Source organism: Python bivittatus, unplaced genomic scaffold (assembly GCF_059951505.1).
Source record: "Python bivittatus isolate LINGU-HERP-01145 unplaced genomic scaffold, Pbiv_v1 ctg000020_np1212, whole genome shotgun sequence".
Taxonomy (NCBI): Eukaryota; Metazoa; Chordata; class Lepidosauria; order Squamata; family Pythonidae; genus Python; species Python bivittatus.
Window position 1 is genome coordinate 78,202,955 of NW_028277030.1, and position 17,640 is coordinate 78,220,594.

The 17,640-nt window shown below is 34.8% G+C and overlaps 1 protein-coding gene across 1 annotated transcript in view; it reads right to left on the reverse strand.

The window, feature by feature from the left end:
• The window catches only part of SYNE1 (spectrin repeat containing nuclear envelope protein 1), a 246,712-nt gene that overhangs the window by 198,013 nt on the left and 31,059 nt on the right, over positions 1-17,640 (reverse strand). The window contains exons 19-27 of the mRNA XM_088142170.1: positions 15,188-15,364; positions 13,481-13,621; positions 12,547-12,707; positions 9,512-9,662; positions 4,866-5,093; positions 3,679-3,777; positions 3,001-3,188; positions 2,765-2,888; positions 918-1,084 (exon numbers count right to left, since the gene is read on the reverse strand). Coding sequence (XP_087998296.1) covers positions 918-1,084; positions 2,765-2,888; positions 3,001-3,188; positions 3,679-3,777; positions 4,866-5,093; positions 9,512-9,662; positions 12,547-12,707; positions 13,481-13,621; positions 15,188-15,364 — 1,436 coding nt within the window. The remainder of the gene's footprint in view (positions 1-917; positions 1,085-2,764; positions 2,889-3,000; positions 3,189-3,678; positions 3,778-4,865; positions 5,094-9,511; positions 9,663-12,546; positions 12,708-13,480; positions 13,622-15,187; positions 15,365-17,640) is intronic.

Sequence of the window (17,640 nt, forward strand, 5' to 3'; positions counted from 1 at the left end):
CACTGAATCAGGTTCTAATTAATCAGATGCAATATAAGTTATTCTATGTCAATATGTGTGTGAGTGCAGGTGGATATATGTTTATACACAACTCACATGATTGTAAATAGTGAAATAGGAAATGCACAAAAATATGAAGGGTGACTAAGCCATCCTTCAAGGTATATAACATTCTTACAATGAGCAATTGTAATGAGAACGCTAACATCCTGGCAGATTCATTTACACTCCCCCCACCACTCCCAATTTATCTCAATTCATACTAGAGGACAAGATTAAACCATGGATCAGGAAGAGAAGGCGAAGAAGGTGAAGAAAGGCACAGCAGACAAAAATAAACAAACAATATTACTTCCATTATTCATTCCTACAAGAGAACATCCAGGCAATAACAAACAAAAACATCCAGAGTATGATGTCCCAAGACATATATCTTGGAAATCTGAATGTGTGGATAATATTAGCTGGGTTTACACATAATGCCAAGCCATAATGTAACCTGGACTTATTTATTTATTTATTTATATTTCAGATTTGTCACTGCCCATCTCACTGCAGAGTGACTCTGGGCGGTATACAGCAAATGACTTAGCATAACATTAGAACTAATCACTATATTTCTTGGAAAAAAACATTGAAGTTATAAAGCAAACCAGAGAAATTCACCCTCGGCTATTGCCTCTATGGCTCAGAAGAAAAACTGACTGAAGCTTCTTCAAAAAAAGAAGGAAAACTGCAGTGACTGCACATCCGGAGGGAATCCTTGGTTTCCTGTACTTCCTATAAACCTCCCTGCTCCACATTCAGATTATGTGGCCACATTTCTATGGATATATAATGAAAATTATGGTGGATTTGTATTATATTTGGTTAATCATGATGTCTGGGTCATTAAGCATTATTACATAAATACAAACCTTCTGCTAACTGTCTGAGGTAGAATTTTCCATCTTTCATCAAGGTCTTCTAATTCTTTTTTAATTGTCCTCAGACTTTCACTGGAACTTGCTTTAAATAGTGACTCATTCAACTGGAATAGGCTGGTATAATGTGAAGCATGAGACGCAATATCCATTTTCATATCCTGAGAAACATAAAAATGTACATTAGGTAAACAGCTATATAGCATGGAAATTAAGAAACAAGTATAAAACAACAATAAAACATGTATAAAACAAGTATACAAGAATCCTAGCACCTGGTTTCAGGGAAGGTGCTTTTGCGGTGTTCAACGTAGTTGCCTAACATTATACAGAAGTTTGCCCAGAATTTGTTTCCTAAAACAAATACTGAAAATACATGAAGAAAGGGAAAGCCAGAGTTTCAAAGATATGATGTAATTTTGTTAGATCTATACGCAAATAAAAAATGCAACTATTTTATTCCTCAATGGAGGTCAACAGAAATTAGGGAAATTTTCTTAGATAAGAATTCTTATGGAAATCTTCAGGAGGTCCAAGATGGTGCCCTGACTGCCGACTAGGAAATTTGTAGGCATTTGTCATTTTGAAAGCTGCGCAGCTTGCTGCACATTTAAAAACCCTAACCAAGCTCCCCAAAACACGGAAACTAAATCTCATACTAGATCATTTGGCAGAATATGCTGTCATCTGGGTTCTACCAACATGTATAACTATATCATCACAACTAGGGTAAGTTTTATTTGGGACCCAAACATTCTGACATTAGGAAATGTTGCATATGATATTTATGTGTTTATTATCTGCTGAATCTACTGCACAAGTATCTTTTATTGAGGCCAGATGTGAAACACAGCTCCATTCTTCTGAAATCCCAGGCAGGCAGCAAAAGTACATTTATTAAGGCTCTAAGGGTGCATTCATTCTGCTGGGTCACACTGAGTGATCCTAGAAGAAATTATTCTTGATTTCTTAAAAGATGTGAGTCTCCACTCCATCATAGGCAGTACAGTAAAAAGATATTTGCTGTACTTTGGATGCTGACATATTTAGCAAATCAGTAACATAAAATAAATCACTGCACAAAGCAGTTTGAGCATAATGACTCCATCTGACTTTATTTGAGGAAGGGGAATACTCTATATAAGCCAAACCCAGCACAGTCTCCAGTGTTTCTGGTTCGGCAAGGCTAGAGAAAATTCCAAGCTGCTTTGAACTGCTTTTAAGGACTGAGCAGACTACAGTATATGACTAGTAAAATACTGTAAATTCAAAGAAGTTGCATCAGCTGTTCTGACCTTACCAGAAGTACTCCAATGTTGTTCTACCCATTCTGGAAATGTTCTGTGCTGAACATCTGTATCTGAGTGCAAAAGGAACTGTTTCAAGCTCCAAACACTTCTGGAATGGTCAGAATAAGGTCAGAACCACAATTTCAAATTCAAAACAATTGGCATGTTGGGAGTTGTACTGACATAGTTGGTTATAAAGTAGCTCAAAAGTCCCCTATCATTTTTAATGGCAGGCACTGCTTGTAAACAGCAACTATGATAGGCTATCAATAAATACTGAAGGATTTGTTTTCATGTCTCATTCAATGCAAGAAAGCCATAGCTTTATGTCACTAGACTTGTACTGCAACAATCACTTCTGTTAAATTATACACCACATTCAGTACACTGAGTTACTTTCAAGGAATGGATTATTTCATTAAGTTCTGTTTCATTTAATTTCAAATACTTAGCATAGAGTTGTTACCATTGGTAGAATTCCATGTCATTTTATAAAAATGAAAGCACTATAAAATAAGGGAAACATTTGAGTTGCCAACCCAGAAATCTTACTTGAAGTAATTGTAGTTCATTTTCTAGTTTAACTTTGTCAGCAGAAACATGCTGTTCTGTAGGTCTGACTGCAGTTTCACACTTCTCTAACCAAGTCAAAAAGGTAGACAATTCCTTCTCCAATCTAGTGGAATATTGTAATAAAGAAATACTTCTGTTAATCCAGTGCTACTAAAATATTGAAAAAAAATCTGCAAATATTTTTGTAGCGAAAGAGAACATAGGGCCCTTTTCACCTTTGACATTGTACTAGATGAGTCTCTAAAGAGGCATGTCTATCTTTAACTTGTCTCATAATATTTTCATGTTTTTGCTGAAGCATGACAATATCTTGATTTGCTTTTTCTTTGTTCGTAAGTTTGCGAGAGCCAGATGATAAAGAAGTCAGTGCTTGATTCATTTTTTCCAGAATTTGTGAAAGGTCCTGCTTAACACAAAGCAACAACACAGGAGCCATTTAGCATCATGATCCCAAATGCTCTGATTTACATATTACTATGTATTATTCAAGTTACAATTGAATTTCAAGTACTTTAATATAAGCAACTTCAGAAGGTATACATGCTTAGCTATAGCACATTATTTCCCAATTTAATTAAAACCTGTGGGATACAAGTTTTTTTTAATTCAAAATTGTTTATAAGTGACATCTCCCATATTATGCATATAAAAGATAGGCTTGCATAATTTTTCTAAGGCAACTGCAATTATGCTTTTTTTTCCCTTACAAGTGAGAGAGAAGACTATCCAAATGGAGCTTTTATCATGCCCCACAAAAAGCAGGTTGCTGACTACAAAAATGTCATACTTCTTCAGTTGCTCAATTCTCATCATAACCCTATTCAGAACAGTAAATGTATTTTATTTGTTGATCGTGTCAAGCAAGTGACAAACATTTACAACTTTTTAATTACCGTAAGGTCTTGGAGAGCATTATAAGTCTCTGCTAATGAAAAGCATGAAATATCAAGCTCTACCAGTTTGGCTTCACAACTGCATAAGTCTTCTTGAATCTGAATTGGTGAATTTAAAAAAGAAGAAAGTTACATTGCCATTTTCTATCATTTTAAACAATTACATCTTTGATACTTCAGAGTATATCCTATGAGTTGCAATAGCTCATAAGGTCAATATGGTCTGAGAGAATAGTAAGAGAATTGTTGCTTTCTGATATTTCTGTAGTAACTAAATGCTACTAAACTGTTATTTGTTACTTATAATGCTAATTCTGAGAACTCAAGGGTGATTTATATTTTAAAAATAATATTCTTTCCATACTAATAGGATTACTATGCTGCCGTTAAAAATACCAATAACAGCATCTTATGCTAAAGATATATATGTATGTATGTATGTCGGAAATATATGCTAACTTGGTAGAAAATCATAGGAGGATTTATCCTCAGGCAAGTGTGCTTTAAAACAGAAGCTTTACAGTAACAATATTCTTGACTAACAGGACTATTTTAAAGATACAAAAGTTAAGCTGACATTATGATTGCCATGATGATCACAATAAAGATTTGATTGACTGACATCGAGATAAACCACAGCTTGTTGTGATAGTGGAAATCACAGGGAGCCTTGGGACTCCTATTTCCTCTCCACTTCTAGCATTTTATCCTTCGTATCGGCCCCTCAAAAACATCTCAACTATGGCTTGAAGAAATCCAATTTCAAACCATTGATTATGAATTTGGTTTTTTTCAAGCAAACCATATTTTAAGCACAATTTAAGATTTGGATATAACTCTAGATCGTGGTTAATAAAAAATAAAAGTGAAAACCTTTTTGTAATACAGGGATATGGTCAGCTATATTTATTATTTGGCTGTGTCCAACCCATCTATTTTACCATATTTTAAATTAATTTTAACATTTTACCCATGAAGGATTTTGGAACTATTATTCTTTGAAACAAATAATAAACCAATGTTTCTCAACCTCTGCAAGTTTAAGATGTGTGGACTTCAACTCCCAGAATTCCCCAGCCAGCATATTTAAAACAATATTTAAATTGACCTTTTGTGTCTTAATATGGTTCAATACCCAATTGTCATTGTCTTTTTTGAATAGCCTAGACAAAATTGATGCATTCTACCTTTCTAAAGTTTTCATCAAATTTTTGCTGCACCAAAGCCCTTCCTGCGATGGTTCCTTCCAAATTCTGTGCACGGTCTCTGAATTCTTCCCAGTATCTTCTAATCTGTGTCATCTTGGCTTTAATATGTGCTGATTCTCCAGAAGTAAGATACTGAGAGAAAAGTTGAGCATCCTCTTCTAGCATTGGGATTTCGTTGTCCTTATCAGCTATTTTATTCTTAACAGCCTAAAATATAAATAAGCGTACATAAAGAAGCGATATCATGGCTTGTTTCATACATTACATGGAAATCACTTTAGCTTCAAACAAAAGAGGGCACTATTAATACATACAACGAACACCTATATCTATCATGTTATACATCATTATCAATCATATGTCATGCATCTATCGCAGTATCGGGTTTTAGTATGTTACTCGTAGAATATAATTACTGAACTTAACTTTTTCTTGCAACAAAGGGTGTTCATTTTTCTCCATATAGAACACTGAGAAAACACGTTTTTTTCTTAAATGATTTTATGGTAATCAGTTGTATATTATATAGTGATGTTATTGATTTTTTTTGGTAATATACTTCGCGATTAAAATTCTAATAGACTATTGGCACTTATCAATCATAACTCCATGTAGTTTAGGAAAAATACTGATTATTAATATATTGTAATAAAAAATATCTTATTTGCTGCAAAGCAGGTACAGTTGATATAAATGTACTTTTAATTTGAAGCAATTAGTTAAGCATGTACTTGGGTTTTTGAGCTGGAATTCTCTCGCTTTGTTCTACTTCTAGTAAGTATTAGCTAATCTGTTGTCTTATGAGAACATCCAAATTAACATGAATTACTAATTTGGCCTTTTAAGCCTAATATGTAGGAAATGAAAAGTAAAAGCACAGTGAGCAAGATTTAACTAATAGTATGTATTGTTTCACAAATAATTAGTCCATGTTTAATCACAGCAATATGCATACTGCTAAAAAAACAAGGACACATTACTGAATTCACTGTCAATTAAGCATTAGTAGCATAGAAATCAGACCTGGACTAACTTGGATTCTTGGTCCATCTCTCTTTGTACTGTTAAAGCAGGTTTGCAAAATATGCAATCACAGGCTGCGTGTGACCCACCGGCATTCCTTTTCAGCTCCCAAAATTTGAGTTGTTTGGGACGTAGGAAAAGATTTCGGGGGGAAATGGGTAATGTAAGCCACTTAAAATATTCATTTTTCCCCTTTAAATCCTCCATCCCCTTCCACAAATTCAAACCCACTTTAGATCCTGTCCCTGCCTACTTTTGGATTATAATCATCAACATGCTGTAGGAAGCTTGCTGCCACTTTGGACAGCTATTCACAACAGCTGGCAATTCTTTCTCTGAATTTCAGATAAGAGACTGATTCAACCTTATCAACTGAGACTGGGACCTACTGAAGTCAGAATAAGTGCTCCCTTCCCTCAAAATGAAATATACCACACAGGTTTTACTGCTTTAGCTATAATTGCCTTTGTAGAAAAAACAGAAAAGTTGGCAGAAATACCCTCTCTCCTTGTTATAGAACCTTTGTTCATGATTCACTATATTATTTTTTAAAATAATGTAAATGTGTATTATATTATTTGTAATATATTCACATACAATTCTCATGCATGTCTTTCATTTGTATTTCATTTATTTATTTATATACCCCCTTTCTTACTTTTCAGGTAAAATCATATAGTTGTAAATATATGGAGGCAATTGGGTGTCCTTCCCTTCTAAATAAGTAATTCTAATTCTAAAAACCTGAATTCTAGAGTAGATGTCATGTAATAAAGTTGGTAAAAAAATCCTCGTAATGACAATATTTTCACTTAAGATTTTTCCCTTTACTGTATGCTAAAACAAAAGTTTATCCTTTGTGATATTTTAAAAATAAAAGCTATCTCTAACCACAACTTTATGAACTGATCCAATGGTATTTATTCATGTGGAACATTTACCCTTAAAAAGCTGAGATTTCATAAGAAGCTACTCTTATTCTCATTAAGAGGTACAGAGCAAGGAGGAAATTCTGACAGAAGATCTCATCAACATGAGATAGTTTTGTGAGAACCACATACTTTAATTTAAATCCAACAGTAGCCATCTTCTGTATTTTCAGAAACCAAAATATGATCAAATAACGATCCAGTAATTATGTTTGTTTTTCCCCCCTCGCACCAATCTTCCTGGATATTTAATCTATGTTGTCACAAAGAAATGTTGCTCTACCAACATTCCCAAATGCACAATTGCCTCTCTCCTACACAATTTATGATGACAGTATTAGAACTTCTTCACTTGAAATTGTCAGCAGTTGACCCTAACTAATGTAAAAACATCTTGATGAGGCCAGATAAAAGTGCTTACTTGGTTATTATTATGTAAATCAGCATTTTATCTTAAAATGAAATACAGGTAGTCCTCGGTTAACAACTGCCCTGTTCAGCGACTGTTCAAAGTTATGAAAGTGCTGAAAAAGTAATGTTATGACCAGTCCTCACACTTACGGCCATCACAGCATCCCCACAGTCACTTGAGCACTTTGCAGTTGGCATGCATTTACGACCATCACAGTGTCCTGCAGTCATGTGATCGCCATTTGCAAGCTTCACAACCGGCTTCCGACAAGCAAAGTCAATGGAGAAGCTGGCAGTAAAATCGCAAGTCGCGGTCATGTGATGTCTCACTTGGTGGGTGATTCGCTTAGCAACAGCAGCAGAAATGAGATTGTAAGTTGGCTTAGCGATGGAGTTGCAAGTCCCAGTTGTGTCATTAAGTGAGGACTATCTTTATTCTTACAGACAGAATGATCAAAGGCAAGCACCTTATTATACAAGGTTACATAAAGCATCCAATATTATTAATACTGTAATATAACACATGTTGTGAAAAAGGACAGACTAAATACACCATGCTAAGCTTCAGATAATTAAGCCAAATAAACATATGTTCCACCATTCTAAGAATGTGGTTCAGGAAAACATTAAGAACTTGATTTGGGTATCTACTTCCATATTTGTTGGGCTTACTATTTCTGCAAATATTTTGTTATTTTTAATTTCTCTGTACTAGGCATTTTTTCCAATTTCATTTTACTGGTATCATACAATGTTATTATATTTGTTAGTATTTTGTAATTTGGTTCAAAATATATGCAAATACAAATACAATGCACAAACAAGCATTGTCATTTTAGCATATAAGCACCCACAACACACAAAAGGATCTGGGGAAGACCTTGTGATTTACATTGCCACATCTATGTGTTATCTGTATATTTTCATTTACAAGATTTATTTTACATTAAATCCAATAATTTTAACAAATATACATACATAACATGTACCATTAGGGTATAAATTTTCACAGTAATTAGGATGAAAGATATTTAACAGAAGTAAAGCTCCCTCAATTAAGACATGGAGCCTGGATTTTTAGATACTTAAATAATTTTAACTATAATTTTGGATATGTTCATATACTGTACTTGTACTTCAATACTAATTCCAGAAATAATTTAAAAAATAGTTGAATTTCACCTCTTAATAAAAAAAATCTAAAAATATAAGAATAGAGTTATAACACAGCAAAGAAACTTGTATATAACTATTTGTTTTTATTTGAATGAATAAATTTGGAAAGGTAAGGAAAAATTTTCTGTGCCAAAGCCAGAATAAGACCTAGATCTAGAATGCTCTAGATCTGATCCTGTATATTTAAATGTGAACTGCAGTTTGATGAGGATAAGGTAGATAAATCCAACATACAGTGGAACAGCATACACCACCACGGGTGTTATCCTCCACGGGTGTTATCCTCCACTGACATAATTCACTGTCCATTCTTATCATAACAATCAATTTTAAAAAATTAATCAAAATCTAGGACTCCTCCTCTACACAAGGACTATCAGTATTTTTAGTCTTAGCAGTTCTAGCAGTTTGGTGGGGAAATTTTAAAGAAGTTCTAGGAATATACATATACATGGTTTAACTATACTTGGGGCACTAAATATAGTTGGAAATGTACATGTACTTTCACCACAAAACTATTAAAAAATTAAACCCTATATGTGAAATTCACATTCTAGAAATTCTGATAAACATTACTTGTAGTTGAGATTTTTATTAACACTCCAGAGGAAAAACAGAATCTAGTATACGATATAAAGAACTGAGAGTATGTAAAAAAGGTTTAGCTACCAATACTGAATCCAGACATTCCTTTATTATTTCAGCAATACTTGATAAGTACACAAAATTATATACATTTTATCTAACATATTGGAAGAAAATACTGTAACTGCAATACAGATTACAATAGAAATCATTCTACATTCTGTGAAAATATACCCATGATGATATTTTGTAGATAAAGAGCATCAACCAAAAACACAACCCACTGATCTTTTCGCACATACTGAAGAATTTGCATGTAATTTAAAACTAATTTAAATATGCATATTTTATTTTAAACTCCTGCAAAACCTTCTACCTTAGCATCTTTATGTCAAAGTATGTCTGTAGCTGTTAAAAGCCTGTTCCTTTGTTCTGCAGCTTTCTAATAGAAGGGACAAAGTAAAACAATATTTAATGCTAAATAAAATGTGAACCAATCACCTTAATTTGGTTGATTTGCACATCCAGGGAAGTTGATGGTATTTCCAAGGAATCCAGCGCCTTTTCTTTTTCATTGATCCAGATGGACAATGCTTCAAATTTTTTCCCAAACTGATCCCACTTGTGTTTCACCATTTCCATGGTTTTAATACTAAAATCAACCATATGTAGTGAAAAAAATTAACACTCTATTATTGTGTAACTATGCCCATTCTCTTACATGTCCAATTTAAAGAATTGCTTACATAATGGCATGCCATTTTAGAAAACGAACCACAAAGTACCTGTTTCTAAATTTAAAATTATAGCAACCAAGGAATCTGGTCTTAATTACCTCCAGAGCATAGGAGGCAATGGGTTTCTTCCATTTTCTGAAAAGAACAAAACTAGTGTGGGAAGTAACACATCATCTTCTGAGATATTATTTTCAAAGGCGTATTTTTAGAGCAGCATGGAAATTAACTACCTAGCAGCTACCACATGGGTGTTTTTAAAATTTAAATAGCTTATTTTCAACTAAAGATTGTTAGCTGTTTTAAATTTGGTATAGTACAAATGCAAAATTAAGCCATTAAAATGAGCTAAAGCTTTGATATAAACTTACATATCTCAGTTATCATGAAACCAGGAGAAAACATAGAGACACAGCTGAAGATTCTGAATATGTACATATAAATCTGCACAGAATATTCTTATTTGTTTGTTTATTGGACTGATGTCCAACCTGATGACTGTACTGTAATATCCAAAGCTGACATTAAATTTATAGGGTAGTATACTTAATGGTTAGCCATAATGGTTTATTTTTGGCTTATCCTGATATATGACCCAAGCCACAGTGCCTTAATACTGCAGCTCGCAAGATAAATAATAGTTTAAAACATCTTGCTTTATTGCAAAGTGTGAACCCAGCCAATATTTTTTTTACTGCAGATGCAAAAAATGGCAATGTGGTACAAGTATATACTGTATACTCTCTGCATCTAAATAACTTCTGCACATAGATTCCCTTAAAGCTATTTGTCTTCCTAATACTTTCAGCATTCATATCTCTTTCCCAAAATGCAAGTATTTGATATTTTTAAGCTTTGGAGAAATCTTGAAAGTTTGTGTACAACATCTAATCAAATTGCAGATTGCAAATTGCAGCTGAGTTACTGATTGAGAGTTTCTGAAGCTCAGCCAATGTTGATCTTTATTCCTTAATATTCCTTCACTGTGCTTCTAAGTTAAAATATTACCATTTCCTTCTACTAGACTTGCTTTTAACAAACTATTATATTATAATCAACCTCACATATTGTGTTTATGCCATAAGTGCGTTAGAAGAATGCTTCCCAATACATTATAAGGTCTACGTTCCTGAAAATGACTGAAATTCCAAAGGAATAAATATGCCTTTCTGTATGATTGATGATACAGTTGCTATCACCCCTAGCAAGGAAGATTGTTACTGAATGAAGTTGGGCATTTTTAAAATCCCTTTTGCAAGACTACACAGTATGCAAATGCATTAGAATCCATAAAATTATACAACTGAACCATACATTTGTGCAAACTTATATCCAAAATATTTAATCAGTCAGGTAGGTATCCATGCATATTTTGCTAAAATAACAACATCTAGTTTCAGTTAGGTATTTTATGTTTAACTAAGAATCTGTTCAAAACATGTACTAAAAATGGTCATGACCAATACAACTACTTGGATATTTCAGAAGGAAAAAATAAAGGTCACAGAATGCAGTTCAGAGGCACTAAAAGCAATGCCTTTCTTTACTCATTTGTGGCAAATGAAAAAAGAGTTCTAAATAATTTGCAAAGCAAGAAGCAGGCTTCATGGAAAATAATTATTCTTTTACTCTTGATGTTAGGTAGAGAGGGCAGAGCAAAAAAAAAAAAAGATGAAGAAATCTGCAAGGAAAAAAAATCATATGAAACTACTAGGGAGGGGAATGGTTATGTTAAAATGTTGCTCCTCTCTAATGCATTAACAAACTTGAACTTGATAAACTCAATTATTTATGTGCCTCAGTGTAAAAGGAATGTACAAGAAAAGGAATACAGTTATTTCTTTGCAAATAAATCACTGGCAACTTCCTAAGAGTTTTCATGGTCCAGAATATGAAGCACTAGAAATACACCCAGGATACTATTGCTTAATTCCCTGCACAGGAATTAAGCAATTTTGAACAAATTACTAAGCCAGCTTCATGAACTTATTTGTAACATGGGAATAATACTGCCCTGTCTCCTAAAGTTCTGGTGAAGATGAAACAGAGTATGAAGCATTAAATACACATTGTGATAAAAGTTGCTATATCATTGCTTTTATGTAACCTTTATGTAGCTGTCACTATGTTTTCTGATCTCCAGATTCTAACACTGGATCTGTAGCCCAGATCCTGGTGAATAAATACAAGGATACAAAGAAATAAGGGTAGTTATTTTATCTATCACTTGTAATAGCATGACAAAAGGGAATAGGGCACATTTCAATGAGAGAAAGGCACAGTTTATGTTCTTATGCACTCGGTTGAACAAAGTAAAGAAAAAATATTTTAAAAAGTAGATTGATAGATTTTTCTAAATGCCCTAAGGCACTTTAGGAGATGGCATTATTTATCTATGCTAACCTCTATCAAATAATTTTCTGTTTTTGTTACGGAATATTGAAGTGTGTTACTATGACTTTAGAATTTATGTCCAATTCAAAGTATTTCTTTCATTGACAAGAATCAGCTTAAATGCATAAAATAGGATTCACAATGGTTGCTTCATAAAGCAATTATAAGGACACTTAAAGGACCAAGGATATTTTTTCAAGCATTTCCAATTAGATAATGTGTCACTGTTTTCTTTCTTTTTCAGGTCCTCCTCCCCCCCACCGGTATTAAAACAGTAGTTTCTGATAGATAAGTTACTATTTTATGACAGTTTTACAAAGTCTTTGAGACTCAACACTGCATTAATAAGGCAAAAAAGATACATTCTTCATGTCAGGGAACAAATATTATGACTATTTAAGAACATACTCTTCTTCAAGTGTAGCTTCTACTTTTTGAACTTGTTCCTGAATTGACTTTGCTTGCTGCTGAAGGCTCTCCTTGCTCCTCTGACCAAGCTGTATGGCAAAAGACTTCTTGACCAGATTCTCCGCTTCCATGGCCATGGCTACTGTCTGCTTAGAAAGTTCCTGTGGAAAGGAGGAGGCACAAATTAAACATTATTCTCAATAATATTTTGCCAACAAGGGGTGGTTATTGGAATTTACTTCATATTCTTATAAAAAAGAAATACCAAAATAGGTTTTCAAAAATTACCAGTTCAAGAATATCTGATTTAAACAGGGGAATTTCTCACCATATACAACTCAAAGTTTTGCTAAATAGTACAGAATTCCCTTCTGTTTCAGTATTCTTAGGGCCGGAACCAGTCCCAAGATGATTGCAACATTTCTTGGCTGAAGTTTTATATTTGTTCTGCTATTAGTGCATGATTCACTTGAATCATATAAAGAAAAGGGATCATGGGATTTGCATATCATCTTTTCATTTTCAGTAATCATCTGCCGCTTTATATGTCAGTTTGAAAAGAAGGAAATACGCATCTTTTCAATGTGGGAATCCATCAATACTGTGTTCTGATGGGCCCAGGTTGTGGCTTTATTTATTTATTTACAGGATTTATTTGGCTTCCCAACTCAAACAATGTGACTCTGGGTGATTTACAGAAATAATCAAAAACAGATGGAAAACATAAAGGAAAACAACACATAGTTCTAAAAACCAATTATCTTAATATTGTTTAGGTATATATTTATATATTTTGAAATCACTGTATTACCTGCCTGACCAACATTCAAGGCAAGGAGGTATTAATGAAGTACACATTTTTTTAGCAAAAAGAAACACACAAGAATCTAATATAGTAGCAGACAGAACAGTTAAAATCCTCCAGGACACATACTTTTGTCTTTTCTAATTCTGCTGACAAACTTTCCAAGCTGCTAAAACTTAAGATGCGCTCAAGGGCAGAGCTTGCATGGCTAAGATACTTGACAATTGTTTCTTTGTCTCTTTCAAACTGTTCCCATGTGTTTATTGTGAGCTACAAAAAAAGAAGAAGAAGAAACAGAACAGTAAAAGAAGAACAGGAAGTTAAAGTTCATAATTACCACATATGAATAATGAAATTTTTCTGGCTCATAAAATCAAGCTGTATCGAACATATTTACCTGAATTTACATTATTCTTTCAGAATCTAAAATTTTAAAAACAAATGAAAACTCCTGCTAGATCCAAGAATCGTGCATTTTATTAGCTACAGAGATCAATGGGAAACCTGAATGCAGAACATGACGGTAAAGGGTCTTTTCTTCATGTACTGAGATAATTCTATGTGAATTCATTGACAAATCCATGTAGTTTTCTAGGTGATAACACAAAAGTGATTTGCCATTCCAGTCATCCACGATGATTTTCCCCCCCAGCTTTCCAGTCTAGTTGTAGTCTTGGTATTTCCTGGTTGTCTCCCATTCATAGAGTATTGAGATATGACCCCAAAAGCCTTTGTGAAATTAGCCAAGTTTGCTTGGTGCTACTTCTTAGCTAGGTTTTTATGCAAAAAGTATTTATTTGAATACTCACAATTCAAACAACCATTGGAAAATAGCTCCTAGAGTTTAATTATCAAGCTCTATTCAAAAACCATCTGATAATTGGATTATTGATATTTTTAGATTATTATTCCCAAGTCTTAAGAATAAAAGAACTGTGCAAGTGCCATGTGAGAATGACCTATAGTGTGGTTCTCCTCTTTTAAACATCAGACTTCCCTATTAGAATAGTTCGAAAGTGCATTTTGTCCAGCATTCTTTCTCACAGTGGCTAATTAAGTCCTATGGGTATTCCACTTCTATTTTTGCATGCAGAAAATAGCATTGGAACTTTTAGAATAATTGTTGCTTTTTAATTTTTTAATTCCTTTTTTAAATGTTTATGTTAGCTTGTTAGTTGGTTTTAATCTCAATACTTTTACATATCTAGAGATTTGTGTGTGTGCGCACATATAGCATAGGGGTGTGTGTCTGTGTGTGTATCACACATGATTTTTTTTCTTAATGTGGGTTTCAGAAAATTATTTTTAAAAATCATGACTTGTGGCCATGGATATGCTTAGTTTCCATGAATTTGTCTGTGCCTTCTTTAATGTCTTAAAGTTGAGAGCCATCGCCAAGTCTGATGATACCCCATTTTGTAGTTGAACTCTAGATGACCTAGTACTTGAACTTTATAATCAGATTATGAAAAGTTAATGCTACTGGCCATTTCATAGTGTAAAAAATAAAGATGTCCTGGAGTCAGTCTCTATTCCTGGTGACTATATGGACACAATCATGTAGGTTTCTTGGCAACAATACTGAAACAGCATTGCTGGAGGGGGATTATTTATTTCCTACCCTAGCCTAGAGCTATAACCTGGTAGTGTCCTATTCAGGTACCAACCATGTCTGGCCCTATTTGACCCCAACCTCTGACAAGGTTGGCCAGATTCTTGTATTTAAAAACTTAGCTAAGCTGGGAAAAGCCTGTCAGATGACAGCTCATATTAAGTATAAATTAAGTAAAGTGACAATTTTTTATTTCTCTACAGAGTTTCAAGGAAAATACTTACCTGTAATTGATCTCCACGCTGTTCCATAGATTGCTGCATGCTTTCTAATGTACTCTCCAACTTCCATAAATCTTCTTGCACAGCAGGAGACAGACCACCTTCAATTTGTAGCTCTTTACTGTGGGCAATCTGCTGTTGCACATCTTGCCTTTTTGCATGAAGTCTCTTTGACTTTTGCTAAAAACAAATATTTAAAAGCACTCTAGTAAATATAGATATACCTGCATAGTATGCATATACAAATATGTTGTGTTTTAGGGAACAAGCATTAAATCACCTCTGCTCTAACTAAAACACCAGAAAGGTCTAGTTTATCTATAATTTTCAAAACTTTTCAAAACTACACATCCAGAACATGGCACAGTAAAATGCTACAATTTTTCAAACAAAATTCACATTTGATATCTGATATTAAATCACCACTGGGGAAAACAAAGAGCAAATCTAATTGAGCCCAGGTAAATACCTTTCTTAGGACTTACTTTGTGGTGATAAGGCTTACTTCTCTGCTCTTATCATGTCTGCAGGTAGCCAGTCTTGTGTCAGGTCCCTTCCTTGTAGGAAGAGGCCTGGGAGGGACTGTTATTCTAGGCATCTGCCGAATAAAATCACTTGGAACTGCTTAGAGCTGGACTCCATTTTGCCAGATTCTATCAAAGTGACTGGAGTGCAGTCTTGCCCAGTTATCTAGGAAGAGTTTTAAGAAGTTGGTCCTGAGGAATTAGACAGGGTCCTTGGTGTTGTAAGTTCTGCCACCTATGTTTTAGATCCATGTCCCTCCTGGTTGGTTAAGGCCTATTGGGAGATGGCATGTGGTTGGGTACAAGCAGTGCTTCTCTTTGGAAAGGGATGGTTCCATCTGCCTTGAAGGAGGCAGTAGTCCATCCCCTTCTTAAGAAGCTATCCTTGGATCCAACAGTATTAGATACCTTTTGCCTCCAGTCTCCAACTTTCTCATTTTAGGGAAATCTGTTGAAAAGTGGTAGGTGCACAGCTTCAAAGGGCCCTCGAGGATCTGGAGATACTTCATTTTTAACTTTTCATGGCAGAGCACTACCCTGGACAGATCTGATGCACAATCTAGTTCTCATGGCTCCTGCTCAAAGAACAGGTGGCAGTCATGACTAGGGGCACTTTTGCATAAACCCATCTTGTGTGCCAGTTGCACCTATTCCTGGACTGGGAGGCCCTACTCACTATGTCATATCACTTCCCAACTGGATTACTGCAATGTGCTCTATGTGGGGCTGCCCTTGAAAAAAAAACTCAGAAACTTCAACTGATCCAGAATACAGTGATGCACACAGGTTTAAGTGCACCCAAGATCTGCCTGAATTACACTGCTGTTGCGTGAGCTGCACTCCAGTATGCTTCCAAGTTCAATTCAATGTGCTGGTTATTTCCTTTAAAGGTTACTTGTGGGACTGCCTATCTCCAAGGGGTCCCCATCCAAGGTCCCCTCTATTAAACAAAGTTTTTAAACAATGTGGGAATGAGGAATCATGCCTTCTCTGTCATGGCACCTGACCTATGGAACAGCCTCCCCCTGGAGATCTGAAGGGCCCCAACCCTCTTGGCCTTCTGGAAGGCTGTGAAAACCTGGCTTTCCCCCCAGGTGCTGAGTCAGGATATTAGACGAGTGTAATATAGGTGTGGTTTGTGTGGCTGAGTCTGTTATATAGTGCATTGGCTATTATGTAATGATCATTTAATTTTTTTTTTTTTTTGCTTGATTTACAGAAGGTATTTTTTTGGTTAATTGTTGTTAGCTACCCAGAATTCATTAATTTTCTTAAATAAATAAATACATTTAAATATTTAAAATATGAAAAAAATATCCAACAAAACATATCCATTGAAAAAGTGAGGCAAGGAACATTCTTCCAACAGTCATACTAGGAAGACCTAAGTGAAGAAGCAAATTTTCAACAGGCATCTAAAAGGTAGTATAATAGGCAACCCCAAATTTCAGGGCATGGGTGCTGCCAAAAAAGGACACCTGCAAACTGCCACCAGAGGGCATTCTTAGAACACCTAGAAGTTCCCCTGATGATCTCAATGACCAACCATCTATAATGGTGATAGCAACCTCATAACCTGCCATATTCAAAAGAGTGGTGAGAAAGACAATATTCTTATGGACCACAGCAACTCCATTCTGTTCCCCCGGACTGGGTTGATCCATACCAAATGCACTGAGAAACCAGAAGGGCCAAATCCACACAATCAGCTCACATATTAGGTCTCAGTAATAGATGCAAAATTGGTTCCTTCATCCACATTTTATTATGAACCAAACTGGCAGTTAGCGGGCAATATCACTGGGGGAGGGAGACTCAGAAGCCATATCACAAGGTTTCTGATAAAGGCCCAAAGGGCATGAAGGACTGCAGCCACATAGATCCTCTGTCTCTTACAGAACTTCTCTTTCTGTACTTTCATTGTTTGTGACT